Below are 17,257 nucleotides of genomic sequence, written 5' to 3'. Positions count from 1 at the left end.
TCCCGAGTAGCTAGGACTGCAGGCACATATTGCCACATTCAGCTAATTTGAATGAAACTACATATGACAAGACAACCAGACAAATATAGATGGTGGGACATTTTATAGGACAACTGGCCCGGTCTCTTCAGCAAGTCAGTATCATATAAGAAGGAATCATGCCAGATAACAAAAGACTTAAAGGACATAACCTAATTCAGTATGTGGTCAGATCCTGTCTTGGAAAAACTACCTGTAAAGAACATTCTGGGGTCAAGCAGGGAAATTCCAATATGGTTGTGGTATTACAGGCAATAAAATTTTTGTAAAATAGAAAGGTAGAGATTATTGTCCAAATTAAGCACAGAAAAAGATCTGGAAGGCCACCGTTTAGTTTTTTTTTTTTTTGTGGTTTGTCCATATTTTCAAATTTTCTACAATGTACATGTACTTCTTCTATAATAGTAAAAATTTATTAAAAATAACCAATAGGCTTTTGAACATATCCAGGGCTAGGTAAGTTGGGGGCTGCCTGCTCTCTGACTACGAATGGTGGCCATTCATAGAGAGAGACCACAAAAGATGTTAGCAACATGGGGACACTCAACACAGATGTTAAAAATAAAAGCTAGAGAGAGCGAGAGAGAGATTTTTATGGTTGCCTATTAAAAAAGACCAAAGCTCTAGACTACTGGTGTACTGGGAATTGCAACCGTGTGTGTGTGTGTGTGTGTGTGTGTGTGTGTGTGTTCGTATGCAGGGACTAAAGCAACAATGAACAAGTCAGTATAACTGGGGGAGGGAAAAGCTAAGGGAAGACAGACTGATACATCCACAATAAAACACTGCAGAGAAGTTCTGCAATCACTTATCCAGAGAACAGATCCCAGCGGCTTTCAGTGGGAACCAGGCACAAGCAGCTGCCACTTAAATGCTGTTCTGAAATATGAAATTATCTAAATGGTTACAAGGGTATCTAGCTCAGACGGCACATTTGTGGAATGAGATCTTAAGGGATGTAGGATGCTGTGATTTCAAGATTTCATGCACTTGCTCACCCAGCATTAACTGGCTAGAGAGAGAAGCAGGTAATCAGTAAACGCTCTCCCTGGTATACCCAGTAAAAGAGACCCTCTGCACATGCAAAAAACCATGTCCCTTTTTCCAGCGTCAAGAGAAAACCTCTGACAAGGAAGCAAGCAGCTACAGTCCTGTTTAGGACATGCAGACCGAAGCTCCGATGTGTGCCTGTATCTGGGATTCGCATAAACCGAACTGCTGTAGTCTGTGCAATTCCATCCTCGGCCATGAGAGCAGAATGACCACTCAGCTTCCGGTCGCTTCTGCTGCCCCTCCCAGGTTCCAGAACACCCTGTACTGTAATTGATGGCCTGTCACCCAGAGGTTCTGTGGGAAGGGTTTCAAGGCTCTGGTATACGTGAGTTTCATTTGACACGCTTGTTTTTTTTCCCCAAGCGTGGGCTACAGCTAAATCCCTAGCCAATTAAAGGGTGTGTTCTGTATTTAGAATTGATGAATAGCATGAGGGCTCCAGGAAGGTGCGCAGAAGCAAATGTCCCAATCCTACGCAAAAGTGACTGAGTCCTCAAGTGACAATTCTAAGGAATCGGCCACCGCTGAACGCCCTGCGGAAGTTTTCCCCTCCCCAGCGTCTAACCTGAATGCTCTTGGAGGAAAAATAGTGCCTGTCATGTAGGTTTATGTGCTGAGACTTAAACCAAAGTATGTGCTTGAAATACATAGCTCAGTTTCTGGAACATATTGCAACTAAAAATGAATGGCTATTATCCCAATTTATTCTTTTGTGATTCCCTGGAGTTTGCAACCCTTTTAATAAAGGGAATTATAAATAAATATATTACCCTGACAAGTAGCATGGGATGATGATATTCTATACATACCTATTTTATATTTTTGATTTAGTCCTACATGATTTTAAAGAGAAGTACATTACCTACTTCTATTTAGCTTCTGGCCCCCTGTAGCTCTTTTGACCCTTTTCTGTTGTATTTAAATTAATTAATAGTAAGCAATAATGGTGTGCCCAGCACACAATGTCCTGCAGAAAAACATAAAAATGTCCCTGGCTGCAAGAACCTTACAATATAGCAAGGAAGTCAAGATATATACACAAAATACCTGGAGTCCAAATACAAGAACGTATATGACCAGGTTTTAGTATAACTGGTATGAACCAGAGTCAGGTTTGAATGTGATTCGCTCTATTCATCTATTTATCTATCCGTGCATTCATTCACTCCTGCCACAGATATCTACATGCTTCATGAGTGGCAGGTGCTGAGCTCGTGTGACAGAAACTGCTAGCCAGCTTCCCCAGCAGCTATTTCCAACCTCTCTCCCTTGTTCGTTTCTCTTTTTCCAGAGGCTGAAAAAGAAGAAAAATTGCTTTCTCAGCCTCCTTTCAAGTGAAGGGAGGCTCAGCTCTGGCCAATGAACGATGAAGGGAACGAACGTCTTCCAGAGGCTCTTCTGACAGGGACAGGGTCCTGTGAGTTAAAATGCCTTTTGCCCCCTTTTCCTGCCTTGAATGACATGATGGCTGGAACTGTGGCTGTCATCTTGTGACCCTGAGGTGACAGGCATGAGGCCAGAACGCCAACACTGAGGATGGCAAAAGAAAAAGACAGAAACAGTCCTGGTCCTCGCTAACATCACTGAGCAGACGCCTCTGCCCACAACCACGGACCTCTGCCTTCTCATGCGACAAAGACAAATCATTAGTTTAAGCCTCTGTTCATTGGCTGTTCTGATTCCTGTAGCTAAAAGCACTCCTCACTTACAGCTGGGTATGTGATGCTGAACCACAGAGACAGACGGTGACAAATGTCCTGTGTGTGACCACGGAGAATTGGGGTACAGGCAAACCTACGCTAGACTAGGCTGGGAAGGCTTGCTGGGGACGTGGTCAATTGGACGAGCCCTCGATGTAAATAAAGGCTGGGGAAGGGCAGAGGGAAGGCTGCACAGACGCACAGGAGGGGCTGCTCTGTGGGGGCAAGAGGATGGGTGTCTGAGGACCTAAGAGAAGTCCTGTAGGGCAAGAGCTGGTGGGGCGGGCGGGGGCCAGAGTGTTCCGGGCCGTGTGGACTCTGTGTGGATGTAGCGCTTTGCTCCAGGAACAAGGGGAAGTCTCTGCAGAGCTTCCAGCAGGAGCAAGTCATGATACAATATCCTTTATGGACAGTGTCACCTGGTCAGGGAAGGGGTGGGAGATGGGGGTGGGAGAGAGGAAAGTGGGTGTGGCTCTCCACTACCGGAGGATCCCTGTAGTGAAGGAACTGTCCTGTACTTGACAGTATCAATGCCAATATCCTGCTTGTGACGTTATGCTATAATTTTGTAAGATATTATTGGGGAGACACGGGTAACACAGGATCTCTCTTACTATTTCTTACAACCGTATGTGAATCTATAATGATGTTAAAATAAAAAGCTTAATTTAAAAAACGTCTCTTGGCTGGGTGAGGTGGCTCACGCATGTAATCCCAGCACTTTGGGAAGCCAAGGTGGGAGGACCGCTTGAGGCCAGGAGTTCCGAGACCAGCCTGAGCAAGAGCGAGACCTGTCTCTACAAAAAAATAGAAAAATTAGCCCGGCGTGGTGGCACGTGTCTGTAGTCCCAGCTACTCAGGAGGCTGAGGCAGGAGAACAGCTTGAGCCTGGGAGCTGGAGGTTGCAGTGAGCTGTGATCACGCCACCGCACTCTAGTCGGGGCATCAGAGCGATACCCTATCTTACACACACACACACACACACACACTCACACAAAAGCATCTTCTGGTTTCAATGCTGAGAGTGGGTCAATGAGGGGTGAGGGTGGGAGATGCGAGAACAGTTATGAGGCCATTCCAAGTAGTCGAGAGAGCTATTGGGCCTTGGGCTAGGGAGGTGGGATGAACAGTGATTGATTCAGGAAGATCCAGGAGGTAAAATGACAGACACACTGACAGATATGCGGGAGTGGAAAAAGAGGAAAAAGTCCAGAAGGACTCCCAGGTTCTTGCTCTGAGCCAGTAGGTGGATTTTGGCATCTTTACTGAGATCGGATACAAAGGAAGAGAAGCGGGTTTTGTGTGTGGTGTGGGCAGCAGCGGCAGAGAGGGGGAGACAGGCAGGGTGAGCTCATTTTGGGGCAGCTTGAATTTAAGGAGCCAGTGAACTATCCAGGCAGAGATTCTGAGTGGGCATTTGGAAATGTAATCACCTAAAACTGAAGTGATTTCAGTGTTGCACTAACTAAACCTTTTTCTGATGAAGTCCAGGTTATATTAATACATAACTTAGCAAAAAACATAAAGAAATCCTATGGCTGTTTTCCTTACTAATATACACGTCTATAGCCATGATAATTCGATTTCTTTTTTGACAACTTTATTTTAAAAATTTTATTGTAATTACCTAAGTAATAGGCAAATATGTGCTCATTGTAAAAAAAAAAAATAATAAAATTTAGACTAAAATATATAGAACTAAAAGTGAAAAATCTTTCCTCACCCTCTTCCTAATTCTACTGCCTTCCCTTTAGGAAAATACGAGAATAAGAAATCTCAGGCCCCCCCCCACCCCCCAGCAATCACGCTTTAGCCCCTCCCCCTCTAGGGGCTCACTTGCTCTCCCACACGCGCAAGTCCAGATGTGACTAGGGCCTCCTGACATTGGTGGCGCCAGGGTGGACTAGTGACTGGTCACTGCTGGAGTCTGTGGCTCAAGCAGGGACGCAGCCCTTTTCCTGTCTCCGTGTGGGGCTCTCTCCCGCGCTCTCTCTCCCACCTGCAGCTGGTGTGGGACGGGGGTCTGCTCTCTTCAACTGTGCAACCTGTCGGCGGTGGCCAAGTGGACTCGGGCTGATGCTTAACCCAGTCAGCTCCCTCCACGGTCGGTCCGAGTTCAGACTGAGGGCTGGAGGGAGAGATCTTACTTCAGCCCTCCGCCTGCAGCAGTGTTCTCTAATCCAGCTATAATCTGAAAGCCCTGGATAAAAATCCTTCCCCAAATTAATAAAGTGGTATGAAGACAAATGCAGGAAAGAGATGCAAAAGTTGGCACGCAAAGAAAGAACGGCACACTGAAAACTACCCTGGACAATCCTTTGGGAAGGCACCGTATTAGAAATAGCTTCTCAATATGCTTCCCTTCCCGAGCTGGAAGAGACTATCACTGATGGAGCTGCTGACTTGCACTTAGAAGCCACGTTCACAAGCCAAGGTCATGTGTCTTCAGACCCTGGAATCGCGCTCAGCGTGGGGAGACGCACACCCTTGGGAGAACCCTGGCAGCTGCCCTTGGCTGGGGAGCAGCGAGCTCCCGCACCTTCCCCAGGCTCATTCCGGAGCTGAGGGGAGGTGCACCCGCCGGCTGCAGCTACTTCTCTCTCATGCTCGCCAAATGCATATAGTTGTTTTCATGTCAAACAAATGTGCACATGATGCAACTCTTCTGTACTCCCTTTTCCACTGGCTAATAACCCCCGCATATGCCCCACTGTTCAAAATCCTGAAGGAAAGGATGGAAAAGAGCTAACCCCTTATTAATTTCAGTTCTCTTCTAGATCTTTTCCTATGCATTTGCATATGCACATATACATTTTTCACATAATTAGGAACATACCATACATATACTTGTGCAACTTAATATTTTCAAAAAATAAAATTTTGGTGATCCCCCCCATCAATAGATATAAACCTACCACGATCCTAAACTATTCTGTAGTATGGATATTCTACAATACGGTGACCATCTGCCATCGTTGAACTTTCTCTTTCAGTTGTGTCCAGTTTTCACTATTATAAACATGACTACAATAAATGCTCAACATATATATATCTCTACATATTTATGTGAATATTTCTAGAAAGTAAATTAATACATATATGAATGCTAGATCAAGGAGTATGCATATTTGAAATTTTAATAGCTACTGCTGAACTGCCCTCCAAAAACGTTCATGATTTTCACTCCCAACCACACTGTGTATTCCCTAACACTGTATATTATCAATCTCTTTAATTTTTGCCAATCTAATGGATAAAAAAGAGTGTATCTCATTTTGGTTTTGTTTCTTTGATACTAGAGGGATTGAATGTCTTTTCAAATGCTTTTTGGCAATTTCTATTTTTTTCTTTTGGAAAATTTTGTTTTATAGCTCTAAATGTTTTCCATTGGGTTGTTGGTATGTTTCATATAGATATTTAGGAGCTCTTTTAAGGTGGATATTAGTCTTTTGTTGCAAATATTCCTTCTAGTCTGATACTTGCCTTTTACTTGTATATGATATTTTTAATCCAACCATTTTTTAAAAAAAGGATGCTCTCTGGGTAATGAGTCTTGCTTCGATAGGCCCTTTCTGCCTGGAAATTATACTTTTAGAAATTCCTTTGTATTTTTTCTAATAGTTTCAGAGATGTAGGCTTTAATATTTATTTCTGGAATTTTTGTGAACTTACAATGTGAGATAGGGCTCTGGCTTTACAATTTCCCCAGACGTCTCTGTGCCAATTACTGATGTTCCTTTCTCTTCCCGCTGATCTGAAATGCCACCTTTAAAACATACCCCGTTCCCATGTGCACAGGCATCTGTCTCCGGCCCCTATTCTTCATTGACCTGTTTGTCTATTTCAGCCCTGACAGAACTGCACTTAATCACTACAGCTCTGTGGTCTGGATGGTGGTAGGGCATGTCCACCCTCACCCGCCTTTACCACCGCTACTATGACCCGCAATCATTTTTTCACTTATTCTTACTTTTTTTTCCTCCTACACAAACTTTACAAATGGGTCAAATTTCATTTTGAAAAAAAATCTGTTACTTAAATGGGTTTGCACTGAATGTGTAGAGTAATCTGACACCTTCACAATATTGAGGCTTCCTATTCAGGAACAGAGAATGCTCCTTTATCTATTCAACTTTTCTTTTATAACTTGCACATGGAGATTTGTGGTTTTCTTTTTTTTTTTTTTGAGTCAGAGTCTCACTCTGTTGCTTAGGCTAGAGTGCCGTGGCATCAGCCTAGCTCACAGCAACCTCAAACTCCTAGGCTCAAGTAATCCTTCTGCCTCAGCCTCCTGAGTTGCTGGGACTACAGGCATGAGCCACCATGCCCCGCTAATTTTTTCTATATATTTTTAGCTGTCCAGATAATTTCTTTCTATTTTTAGTAGAGACAGGGTCTTGCTCTTGCTCAGGCTGGTCTCGAACTCCTCACCTCGAGCGATCCTCCTGCCTCGGCCTCCCAGAGTGCTAGGATTACAGGCATGAGCCACCGTGCCCAGCCTGTGTTTTTCTTAATCAAGTTTTGCATATTTCTCATTAGTTTTATTACTAGGTGTCACAATCTTTGTTGTGGTATATTTTTCTATTTTAGCTTATGATTGACTCTTGTTATTCTATAAAAAACCTATTGAGAATAATATACTGATCCTGAATTTAGCTGCTTTAATGAATTCTTCATTAGTTCTAATAGTATTTAGTTGATTTTTTAGACTCTTCTATTTGGAGAAACAGTATCAGCTGCAAAAATTACATTTTCATATATTCCCTTTTAATAATAACAGTTTCTGTTTGTTCTCCTTGTCTAACTCCATTGCCAAGAGTTACCAGTACAAGGTGGGACTATCTCACTGTGGTACTCGTTACTAACTCTAAAAGGAACAATTCTAAAATTTTACTGATCATGTCTGCTATAGACTTCTGGGAGATAAAGTCTTCATTAAGCTAAGGAGGTTTTCTCTGATTCTCTAGCTCTCTAAGACTTATCAGAAATGAGCTTTGAACTTAATCAACTTGTTTTCAATTAGTTCAAATGAATTGTAACTGAATTCTTTAAATAAAAAGCAATCCTTTTTGGTCATGTAGAAGTTTAATGACCATACCCGCTATTTCATGAAGACAATATAACCATGTCAAAGAGACCTCTGGTACCACTAGAGTTGGTCTATGTAAAAACGTAGAGCTAGAAATACTTTTTGGAGCACATCAAAACAAATCACATATTTATGCTATTGGCAATTTCATGTGGATCCCTCACCTTGAAATCATCAGGAATGAGGAGTTTTGATGTTCGTAGAAAATTCAAGATATATCTGAACATCTGTCCATCTCTGTCAATGAAATAGTGCTGTTTGAGACTGTCCAAAACAATGGGTTCTGTACCATCAAAAAGTCTTCCGATTCTGTGATAGGAAAGAGGGAACAGTGAAGACAATTAGATCAATTGTTCGGCCACTAAGACTAAGAGCTACGGTTTTGTGTTTCTGACAAGGTAGCACTTTCGAAGATGGTAGTCAGGAAAACACCCATTAAGTAGTTATGGATTTCTGAGAAGTGTTGGCCCCTGCTTGATAAATATCTCAGGACCAGACAATTCAAAATAGTCCCAGGCTTTCAGGTAAATTCTTTTATTCACTGTCTTTCACCTGCAAAGAAAATGTGCCTGACATGATGATCATGGCTAAGTGCTGTCACTGTAATGGAAGAGCATGTCTTTCCCTGTGCGAGACTTAAAACAACCTTCTCTGCTACTTAAAAAATATTATTTTGCTCCAAAGTGTCTTTTAAACAGATTCTACTAAAACAGCAATTTTGTTTTCAAGAAATCTGTTTTCTGACTTATTCCCACCCATGAATCCCAAACTGTCTAAAAATAAAGCAATGCCTACATGCTCACGTCTACATTTAATTATAAAAAAGAATAATTTAAAATATCACTCATCTTGGAGAATATGTTTTCCATTAACTATATACAGTCCAGTTTCTTAAGTCTCAGCAAAAAGCACTTTTAATAGCCAGGCATTATTACAAAAAAAATAAATATTTGGCCACCCCTCTAAAATATAGTCTTGTTCTGGGATATGAGTGGCTATGGGTAATTTTTAAAAACAGGGACCCCTAGTGCTTTCCCCATGTTTAGAGTCAACATTTGTACAGGGTGCTACAGTTAAAGCATTTGGCATCCATCATCTCTCCCACTAAGGAAAGCTGAATCTGCCAATGTTAGTGTACACAGTACTTAGGTAACAGAAAGTGATCATATCTATGCTATAAACAAGTGGAGGGCTGCCTAATGACACATAAACATATCAGAAAATAGAATTTACACACCAGAAATCACTTCCTGTAGCAAAAGGTGCATTTTGCTTTTCACTAACAGTGTAGACAGGAAAATGGCTCCATTTTTTTTTTTTTAATGAGAAGCTTTTGCTGATCTCATAACAAGTCTACCTCTGCTCTGGAACATCATTCTGTTGCTTTGAAGATGATTTGGAAAATCATACATTTTCTAAACATATTGAAATGGGACAGGTGTAATAGAAAATCAATAATAATTTCACCTCCATTAAAATACAACAAATGAGTAGGAAAGCTGCTTCGCTCCTTCCCAAAAAAGAACAGCACGTGAATTTTTGTTAAAGATAATTTAAAAACTCATGTCCTACCAGAAGGTAGTAAATGCAAAGAAGAAAGCAACTAATTGTGGTAGGAGTCATGCTCCTAAAACCCAATAAATTTTCCTGGGCTAGTGTTTTTGTTCAACTTTCCATGAATTGACCGTGATTATCCAGGGTGTGGGTTACAACCATCCTGGGATTCCTTCACTGCCTGCCACCTAGTCATGCCTTTCTCATTGACACATTAATCAAATGGTAGGCTTGAAACTAAAATATGCTTAGTCACTTACTTGTAGTGTTTTCAGGACAGCAGGATGGGAAAGTATGAGACTTGTTTGCCTATTATTAAAACTTTTTACCCTCCACTGTTAATAACATGATAAATTTATAGTTGACAGGGGAAGAAAAGGGAGCTATATTAATTAAGTGCTTTCCAAATGCCTTGCACTATCCTCAGCACTTTGTAAATGTAACAAAGCCATTATTCTCATTTTAAAGATGAAGAAACAGGCTTGAAGAGATGAGTAACTTGCCCAACTAGTTAAGTAGCATTGGGGGATTTGTGCACGGTCTGTCTGATCCCACAGGGGCCTCCCTGACAACGACTGGAATGAAAAGAATTACCCCTACTGAATGAAAGTTTTTGGTCTAGAGTTTTTATGTCTATCATATTTGTTGAGCAAGAACCTTACAGTGAAATCCAAGCACCCATCCTGATTATTTTTGTGGCCTGAAATAAATCAGCATCCATAATCTTAAGTCACTTTAGGAAACAGAGATGGAAAGTTGGTATTTTATTCTTAAATAAATCCTGCGCTTTTTAGGCTTAGATAAATGCTCATTTTCAAGTCTAGTCTTGGATGTACACTGGCACATAACGAGAGATCGATAAACCTATACCGAGTGAATAAGTGAAGGAATCGGGAATGCAGAGTGTGGAATGAGAACGAGGCTTGGCCAGTTACTAGCTGGAATCTGGATGAATCAACTTCTCTGTCTCCATTTCTTTTTAAAAATTAAGTCTCACTTTGTTTTATAAAATAACCCTAACTTTTTTTCAGGGTCGATGAGAACATTTAATGTGGTCACGGTGAGCTCAAAAAGTGCCCAGCAACGGAAGGTATTCCAAGCCAGCCAACAAAAATGTCTATGAAAGCTGCTCTTAGAAGACTGCAGGCACTAACAGGATTTAAGGAGAAAAAGGAGCAATCCTGGCAGATGCGTATTGCATATAGACCTTTTCAAAAAGGAGGGTCGTGTCATTTAAATGGCTTTTAGGATGCACGAAAGTAAGAACAAAGCCACAAACGGCCTCTGGCAGGTACAAGACATTGAGCATGGATGCATCTCCACTTCCCATTTAGGTAGAATAGAAAAAAGGTGCAAAGGAAAGAGCAGGTGGGAAATCTGAACCCAGGCCTGGCACTAGAAAAGCCGGCCTGGCGTGTGACCTAGAGGTGGCTGCGGCAGTGGGCAAGGCAGTGGGGAAGAGGTGGAATCTCCTGGCAGAATCCATCAGGACCAACGGAGATGAGATGAGAAGCTGAGGAAGGGCTGCCCTCCGCCAGGCAGGAGAGGATCCCCCAGCCAGCGGTCAGCACGCCCCGGGCTCCCCGTGGCCTGGCCGCTCCAGCCCGGAGAGCAAGGGCACGTGGGCCGCGGAGGCCCACTCTCCACTGAGGGAAAAGGAGCCAGGAGGCTCCTTATCTGAAGCAACTAACGTTTGGAGCCATAAAAGGAACCAGTGATGCTGCTTTCTGCCAACTTTAAAAGGAGGAACCTTTGAGTTGTGAAAACAATGCAGAAGGGGAGTTTGGGGCCAATGGTCATAAAATGGCGTCCCTGGGTGGTTTTTGAGATGGGGCTGATGGTGCGGTGGAGACGTATTGTTTGGCCAAGCAAACAAGGGGGAAAATCGACCTGGGCTGTATTTCTTGTGGACATGTGAATGGAGTTACAAATCAAACTGCTGTGATTTGTAAACGCTGGTGACTGAAAACTATGTGGAACTGATTACAGTTTACTAACTTGGAGAACATTCCTGTTTTCCAACTGACCAAGACCAAGCTGGCTCCGGATGATGTATGGCTGGTTTTTGTTTTTGTTTTTTCTACATTCATTGGCTCAAGTGGCAATGCTGATCAAGACCTCCTTTCACAATGTCTTTGATGTTTTTAAAGAATAATCATTACTGTTTTAATAAATATTTGTTATGCTTTTAAAAAAACATTTTGAACCATTTTAAACTTAAGCCAAAGCAGAGAAAATAATATAATGAACCCCCATATGACTGTCACCCGGATTCCAAAGCTATTGACTCTTGGCCAATTTTGTTTCACCTCGACCTCTATGCCTCACTCTACCCCACTGGGAGTTTTTGAAGTAAATCTCAAACATTACCTCATTTTATCTGTAAATATTTCATAAACTAATAGGATTGTAAAGTTCACTAAAAATATGTTCACTAAAGATTCACTAAAAACAATAGATACTGAAGTATATTCTTCTTTCTTGCTTTTTAAATGTGAGCACTCTGTTGATTACTCTTGTTTATGGAGCAAATAATGTTGAACCTCATTTCGGAGGAAATCCAAGCTCCTGTTGGTGGGAAGTGACTCTAGTTCCCAGCCACAGCTCCCCTCTTCCTTTAATGCACTGTGCTGTACACGCCGTGCATTAAAGAATGATCTTAAGTGAAAGAGAGTATTGGGCAAGGATCTGATCTACCTGGCTTAGTGTGAATCATTCATTAAGAATTTTGTCTTGGGTATCCATTCATTTATAGGACCTGGTTTCTCTAATTTACTGTGACTCAATTCCTTAAGAATTTCTCTTTCCTTCTTTCATGTGTAATCATTCAGTTAGTCATTCATTCTTTCCAGCAATAATCGCAGAGCCTCACTACGCCCGATACAGGGGATGCAGTCCTTGCTTTTGTGGAATTCAACCATGCGTGGGGCCGGGAGGGCAGGTCAAGTGCAGTGTGATCGAGCATGTCACTGGGCGTATAGAGTGGGCTACGAGGTATACAGGAGGTGCTTCTGAGTCACCTAACTCGATGTGGGACCAGCAGGGAAGAAAGAAAGCTCATCGGAGACCTGAAGGACAAAGAGAAGTTGGCCAAGTACAGGGGCGGGAGGTGAGGTTAGGTAAGCCAGGAGAAGGGTGGGGAAGATACGAAGGCTCACAGCCAGAAAAAGCCTGCCACATGATTCCTCTCCACTGGGGCAGAGAGTCAGGCTGGCAGAAAAACGAGGCCGGAGCAGCAGAAGCCAGATCGGAAGCCGGGTCAAGGAGTTTAGACTTGGTCTCAAGGGCGATGGGGACTGATGTCAGGCTATGCTCTCGGGGATAGTAAGTAGAAGAGCAAATTTAGAAGTGAGACAGAATCGAGATGCCGTATCTGAAATTGTCATCTCCCCACAGATGCAGCGTCTGGCTTATCCAAATCCTGTCTCCTTTGCTTTGCTTTTGACTATGTCACTTGCACAGTGCGGTGGTTCAAAACCCCAGCGGCACAGCGGAATCACCTGGGGGGCTTTTAAAAAAATACTGATGCCAGGCCCCACCCCCAAACATTCTGATGTGATTGGTTGGGAGGGAGGCCCAGGCATCTGTATTGTTTTTAAAGCTCCCCAAGTAAGTCTCAACTGAGTTGAGAATCAGTACAAAGGGGGATGAGCAGAGAGACTAAAGATGCTTTCAGTCCGTCCTTCGTCACTTTGAGCTGTCACAGCAGTCTTTCTTAAACAGTGAAGGATTTCGAGGATGACCAAGTTCAGCATCCCATTTTACGAATGGAGAAGCAGAGTCCCAAATACAGAATGCTCAGGATGCACAGCTGGTGAGACACAGAGCTCGCTATCAACCCCACCGTGCTGCCCCTGGAGTGATGGGCAGAGGATGGTCACGTTCAAGTCCGTGGAGGACAACTGCTCCAATGCTAGTTACTACTTATTGAATAGTATTATGTGCCAAAGAGTGAGCTGGCTGTTTGGGTTTCATCTCATTTAATCTTTACAACGATCCTGGGAAGCGGCCTTCCTCATTCTCATTTCACAGGGGAGGAAACCAGCCTAGAATGTAAGTCACTTGGCCAAGGGCGCACAGCTCTGAAATGATGGAGCCTGGCTTCCAACCTAGGTCTGACTCTAAATCCTGTCTTCTTGACCACTAAATGTGCTACCTTTTCATTTATAATTAAACAAAAAAAAAAATTTGAACAACTTCCATTGGGAAATATACAAATGTTATAGTTCCATAGAGCTTGCTAATGTTACATACTGTCCCAAGAAGGTTTGGTTATTATTAATTTTGTAAGGAAGTTAATTTACTTAGTAGTTGGGCTACAAAAAGTTGAGGCTCTGGGGTGTGGTCTAGTTGAATTCAGGGAAAGCACTGGTATACTGAGAAAATACCCCACGCCGAACCAGACCCAAACACCTCGAGACTTCTGAGGTTACTTTCAAACTGTTGGTGTAATTGTGAAGGTGCATAAGAAGGGATGGAAAAATAAGAACTCCCAGGGCAATGAAAATGTCCTCTGGGAATAATAGTACACATGAGGTCCCACCTCCATGTACCCTGCAGCTCTTGTTTCATTATGTACTATGTCCCTACATACATCCTGACAAACTCCTATGGGATCTGTCACTTAATGGCTAAGGGAATTCATCTTGAAGAGGTTTGCAACCTCCCAGGGCTGTCTTCCAGGCTTCATACACCCCAACCTCGCCACGCTGTGCTGTCTGGTGCACCCCAGGTCACCTCACGCACCATGGCATGTAACATGACACCAGGCCTTGCTTTCCCGAGGCAGGTTAATCCTCTCAACTCTCCCGTGTGGCCCTGGCAATGGTGACTCCAGAGGAAGGGCTCAGCTGCAGGTGAGAGGGTGTGGAAGACCCTGCAGGGTGGTGGAGCTGAGGAATGAACTGCAAAGACTGAGGGACCAAGGCACGAGGGCAAGAAAAGGGCAGGACACCACCTGCTGGGCCTTTTTACCCACTTAGCTCTTCTTTGCCAAGAAATGCCCTTTTTTCTCTACCTCTGGGCTCCCAAATCACGGCACATATGGTTTGGACTTGAGGAAAAGATTTCATTGTGTTTCTGGTCCAGATTTATTTTGCTGGCTAAGGGATTCAGAGGCAACTTACAAGTTCTTTCTTTAGCCTTTGGAGATATTTTTAAGTATAAAAATGATACTACCTACTGTTAAAAACTGGAAAAGCACAGAGGCAGCAAAACAGAAAAACAATCTGCTGAGTCCACTACTCAGTGGGACATTACTTAAAAAAAAAAAATCCGATTTAAAGTGTATTTTTCTGTTGAACCATTTTGTTTTCAGAAGCACGTGTAGTTTCATACTTTTTTATGTCTACAGACCTGGATTCCCAAGTTTTTGTCCTGATACGGGAAAGCTAAGATAGGTAGAACCAGGGTAGAGTGCTGGGTGGGTGTGCACGCTTGCAGGTGCACGCACAGTGGTGAGAGTGTGCGCGTGTGCGTGTGCGAGACGCATGTGGACAGCTCTGGCCACAGGTGCAACCCGGACTCAGCTGCAGGGAAGGAAGGAGACCCGGATGGAGGACATGGTGTTGCAACCAAAGGGTACCTCTGCCTCTTTTCTGCTGAGATGGGACAGGAAGGAAACAAATTGGGTACAAGAGAAGAGAAGTGCTAGGTGAGTATCTGAAACTTTCAGAAATGTGGAGGTTCAACATTGTATTCTCCCTGTTTTTTGCAAATATTTTTAAATGTCCATAATAAAAAGTTTTTCATTTTAAAAAGGGAATGCTAGGCCGGGCGCGGTGGCTCACGCCTGTAATCCTAGCACTCTGGGAGGCCGAGGCGGACGGATCGTTTGAGCTCAGGAGTTCGAGACCAGCCTGAGCAAGAGCGAGACCCATCTCTACTAAAAAATAAAAAGGAATTAGCTGGACAACTAAAAATATATAGAAAAAATTAGCCGGGCATGGTGGCGCATGCCTGTAGTCCCAGTTACTTGGGAGGCTGAGGCAGGAGGATCGCTTGAGCCCAGGAGTTGGAGGTTGCTGTGAGCTAGGCTGATGCCACGGCACTCTAGCCAGGGTGACAGAGCGGGACTCTGCCTCAAAAAAAAAAAAAAAAAAAAAAAAGGGAATGCTATGCTTGATATTATTATAATGCAAAAAATACCACCAGTCAATTCATTGCTTTAGAAGTCTGAATTATCACAAGCAGCATTTGATTTGTTTCAAGTATTGCAACTGTTCAAAAGATTCTAGGAATAACTCTTTAAAATGCCCAGACTTGAGAAATTTCATCTATATTTCATGAACACAGACAAAAATTAATTCAGAGCTTGTTACAGAAATGGATAGAAGTAATTTAAGGGAAGGAAGAAAATACCGTCTAAGTAAAAACAAACAAAACAAATTATATCTACTTATGGGGAAGTAATGTTTCCAGTACCTGTTCCCCGAGGCAGCATCATTTTCTTAAATGATACATAGAACTAAAGAAAATAGAAGAGAAAAGAAAGGCGAGTTTAAAATGTAAGAAAAATTACGAGTGCCATGACAACTCAGGAACTCAGCGTCTTGGAGACCTGTCACTGACGGCAGAACTGATGGCTCGGGGGTCGCTCAGCGCCACTCAGGAGGTTGCTAATCCTCCAGTCATCTCATGAATCCTGCCCATGACTCTTTGGCTAAACTTTGTTAAAAGTGAGGAGAGTTACATTGACTGTTTACTATGGAAAAAATGCATTATTATAATGAAGCTGATGTAAAAATAAAAACACCAGAATTGACATAAGTAGACTTTTTACTTCTACTTTTACTGAATATGTGTCGAGTTCCCAGTGCTCTGCTGGGCCTCTTACACTGAGCATGATACGGTCCCACTGGGTGCCACAGAAGGACAGAGGAGAGAGAATCAGTGGCCCCAAGCAGGCAGGGAAGGCTTCCTGCAGGAGGCAATGCCTGTGTAGGTTTTAAGGATCACTAGGAGCAAGGGGAAGGGCATGGGGGCTCGGAGAAGGGATTTAAGCCTGAGGGCTCTTGAGTAAGTCCACGGAAGCAGGAAAGAACATGATGGGTGAAGAGGGGACATAGCAAGCAAAGAACCCGTCTCTCAAAACGTCGACTTGGGCAGGGCATGTAAGGGGGCCATTATTCACAAGCGCTTCAGCATGGCGCCTCTGCCATGTCTTAGGAGCGTCCTGGCACGTTCAGCTCTAAGACCCATATACCTGGGTTTGAAACCTGGCTTGAGTTTTGATTTCTTTACCTGAGAAATGGGACAATACCTAGCTCAGAGAATTCTTATGAGGAATAAATGGATAATAACCCCTACATTAGTCAGTCCTACATTAACTGAGTGTGCACTCTGGGCAGGACATGGTATTGAGTCTTGATACCTCCATGAGGTAGGTACTATCATCGTCACTTTACAGGTGAGGACACCCAGCCAGGTGGTAGCTGGTGATGCCAGGACTCACAATCAGGCAGCTAGACTGCAGAGCCCAGCACGGACCCACCACTCCCTCACCGCTCCCGGGTAAAGCACTGTGCCCGCCTGGCATGGCCCCTGCAAACGCTGACAGCTTTGCATTCCCAGGAGATCATGTGTGTTGTGCCAAAACAGAATCCTGACTGTATGTAAAATCCTGGTGTGCGTCTTCCATTGAAAGAAAACTTTGAAGATCACCTAGGTTTGCTCTTTGGTTTGAGCAAGCGTCCATTGAACATGATTTCTAGGGCAAATGGCTATTTTTCTAAAATCAGTCCAGGATCAGATCAACATAAGCTCCCTTGGAAGCACAGTTTAGTAGTTTTAGCTAAAACAGTTTCTGTTTAGGGTTTTCCCT

The 17,257-nt window shown here is 43.2% G+C and overlaps 1 protein-coding gene across 5 annotated transcripts in view; it reads right to left on the bottom strand.

The window, feature by feature from the left end:
* The window catches only part of KCTD1 (potassium channel tetramerization domain containing 1), a 172,070-nt gene that overhangs the window by 14,915 nt on the left and 139,898 nt on the right, over positions 1–17,257 (bottom strand). For all 5 annotated transcript variants that reach the window (XM_069468160.1, XM_069468159.1, XM_069468161.1 and 2 more), the window contains exon 3: positions 8,046–8,190. In XM_069468160.1, coding sequence (XP_069324261.1) covers positions 8,046–8,190 — 145 coding nt within the window. The remainder of the gene's footprint in view (positions 1–8,045; positions 8,191–17,257) is intronic.

This window comes from Eulemur rufifrons, chromosome 5 (genome assembly GCF_041146395.1).
Source record: "Eulemur rufifrons isolate Redbay chromosome 5, OSU_ERuf_1, whole genome shotgun sequence".
Classification (NCBI taxonomy): domain Eukaryota; kingdom Metazoa; phylum Chordata; class Mammalia; order Primates; family Lemuridae; genus Eulemur; species Eulemur rufifrons.
The sequence above is the reverse complement of the archived record's forward strand: the minus strand, read 5'-3'. Positions and strand labels throughout refer to the sequence as shown.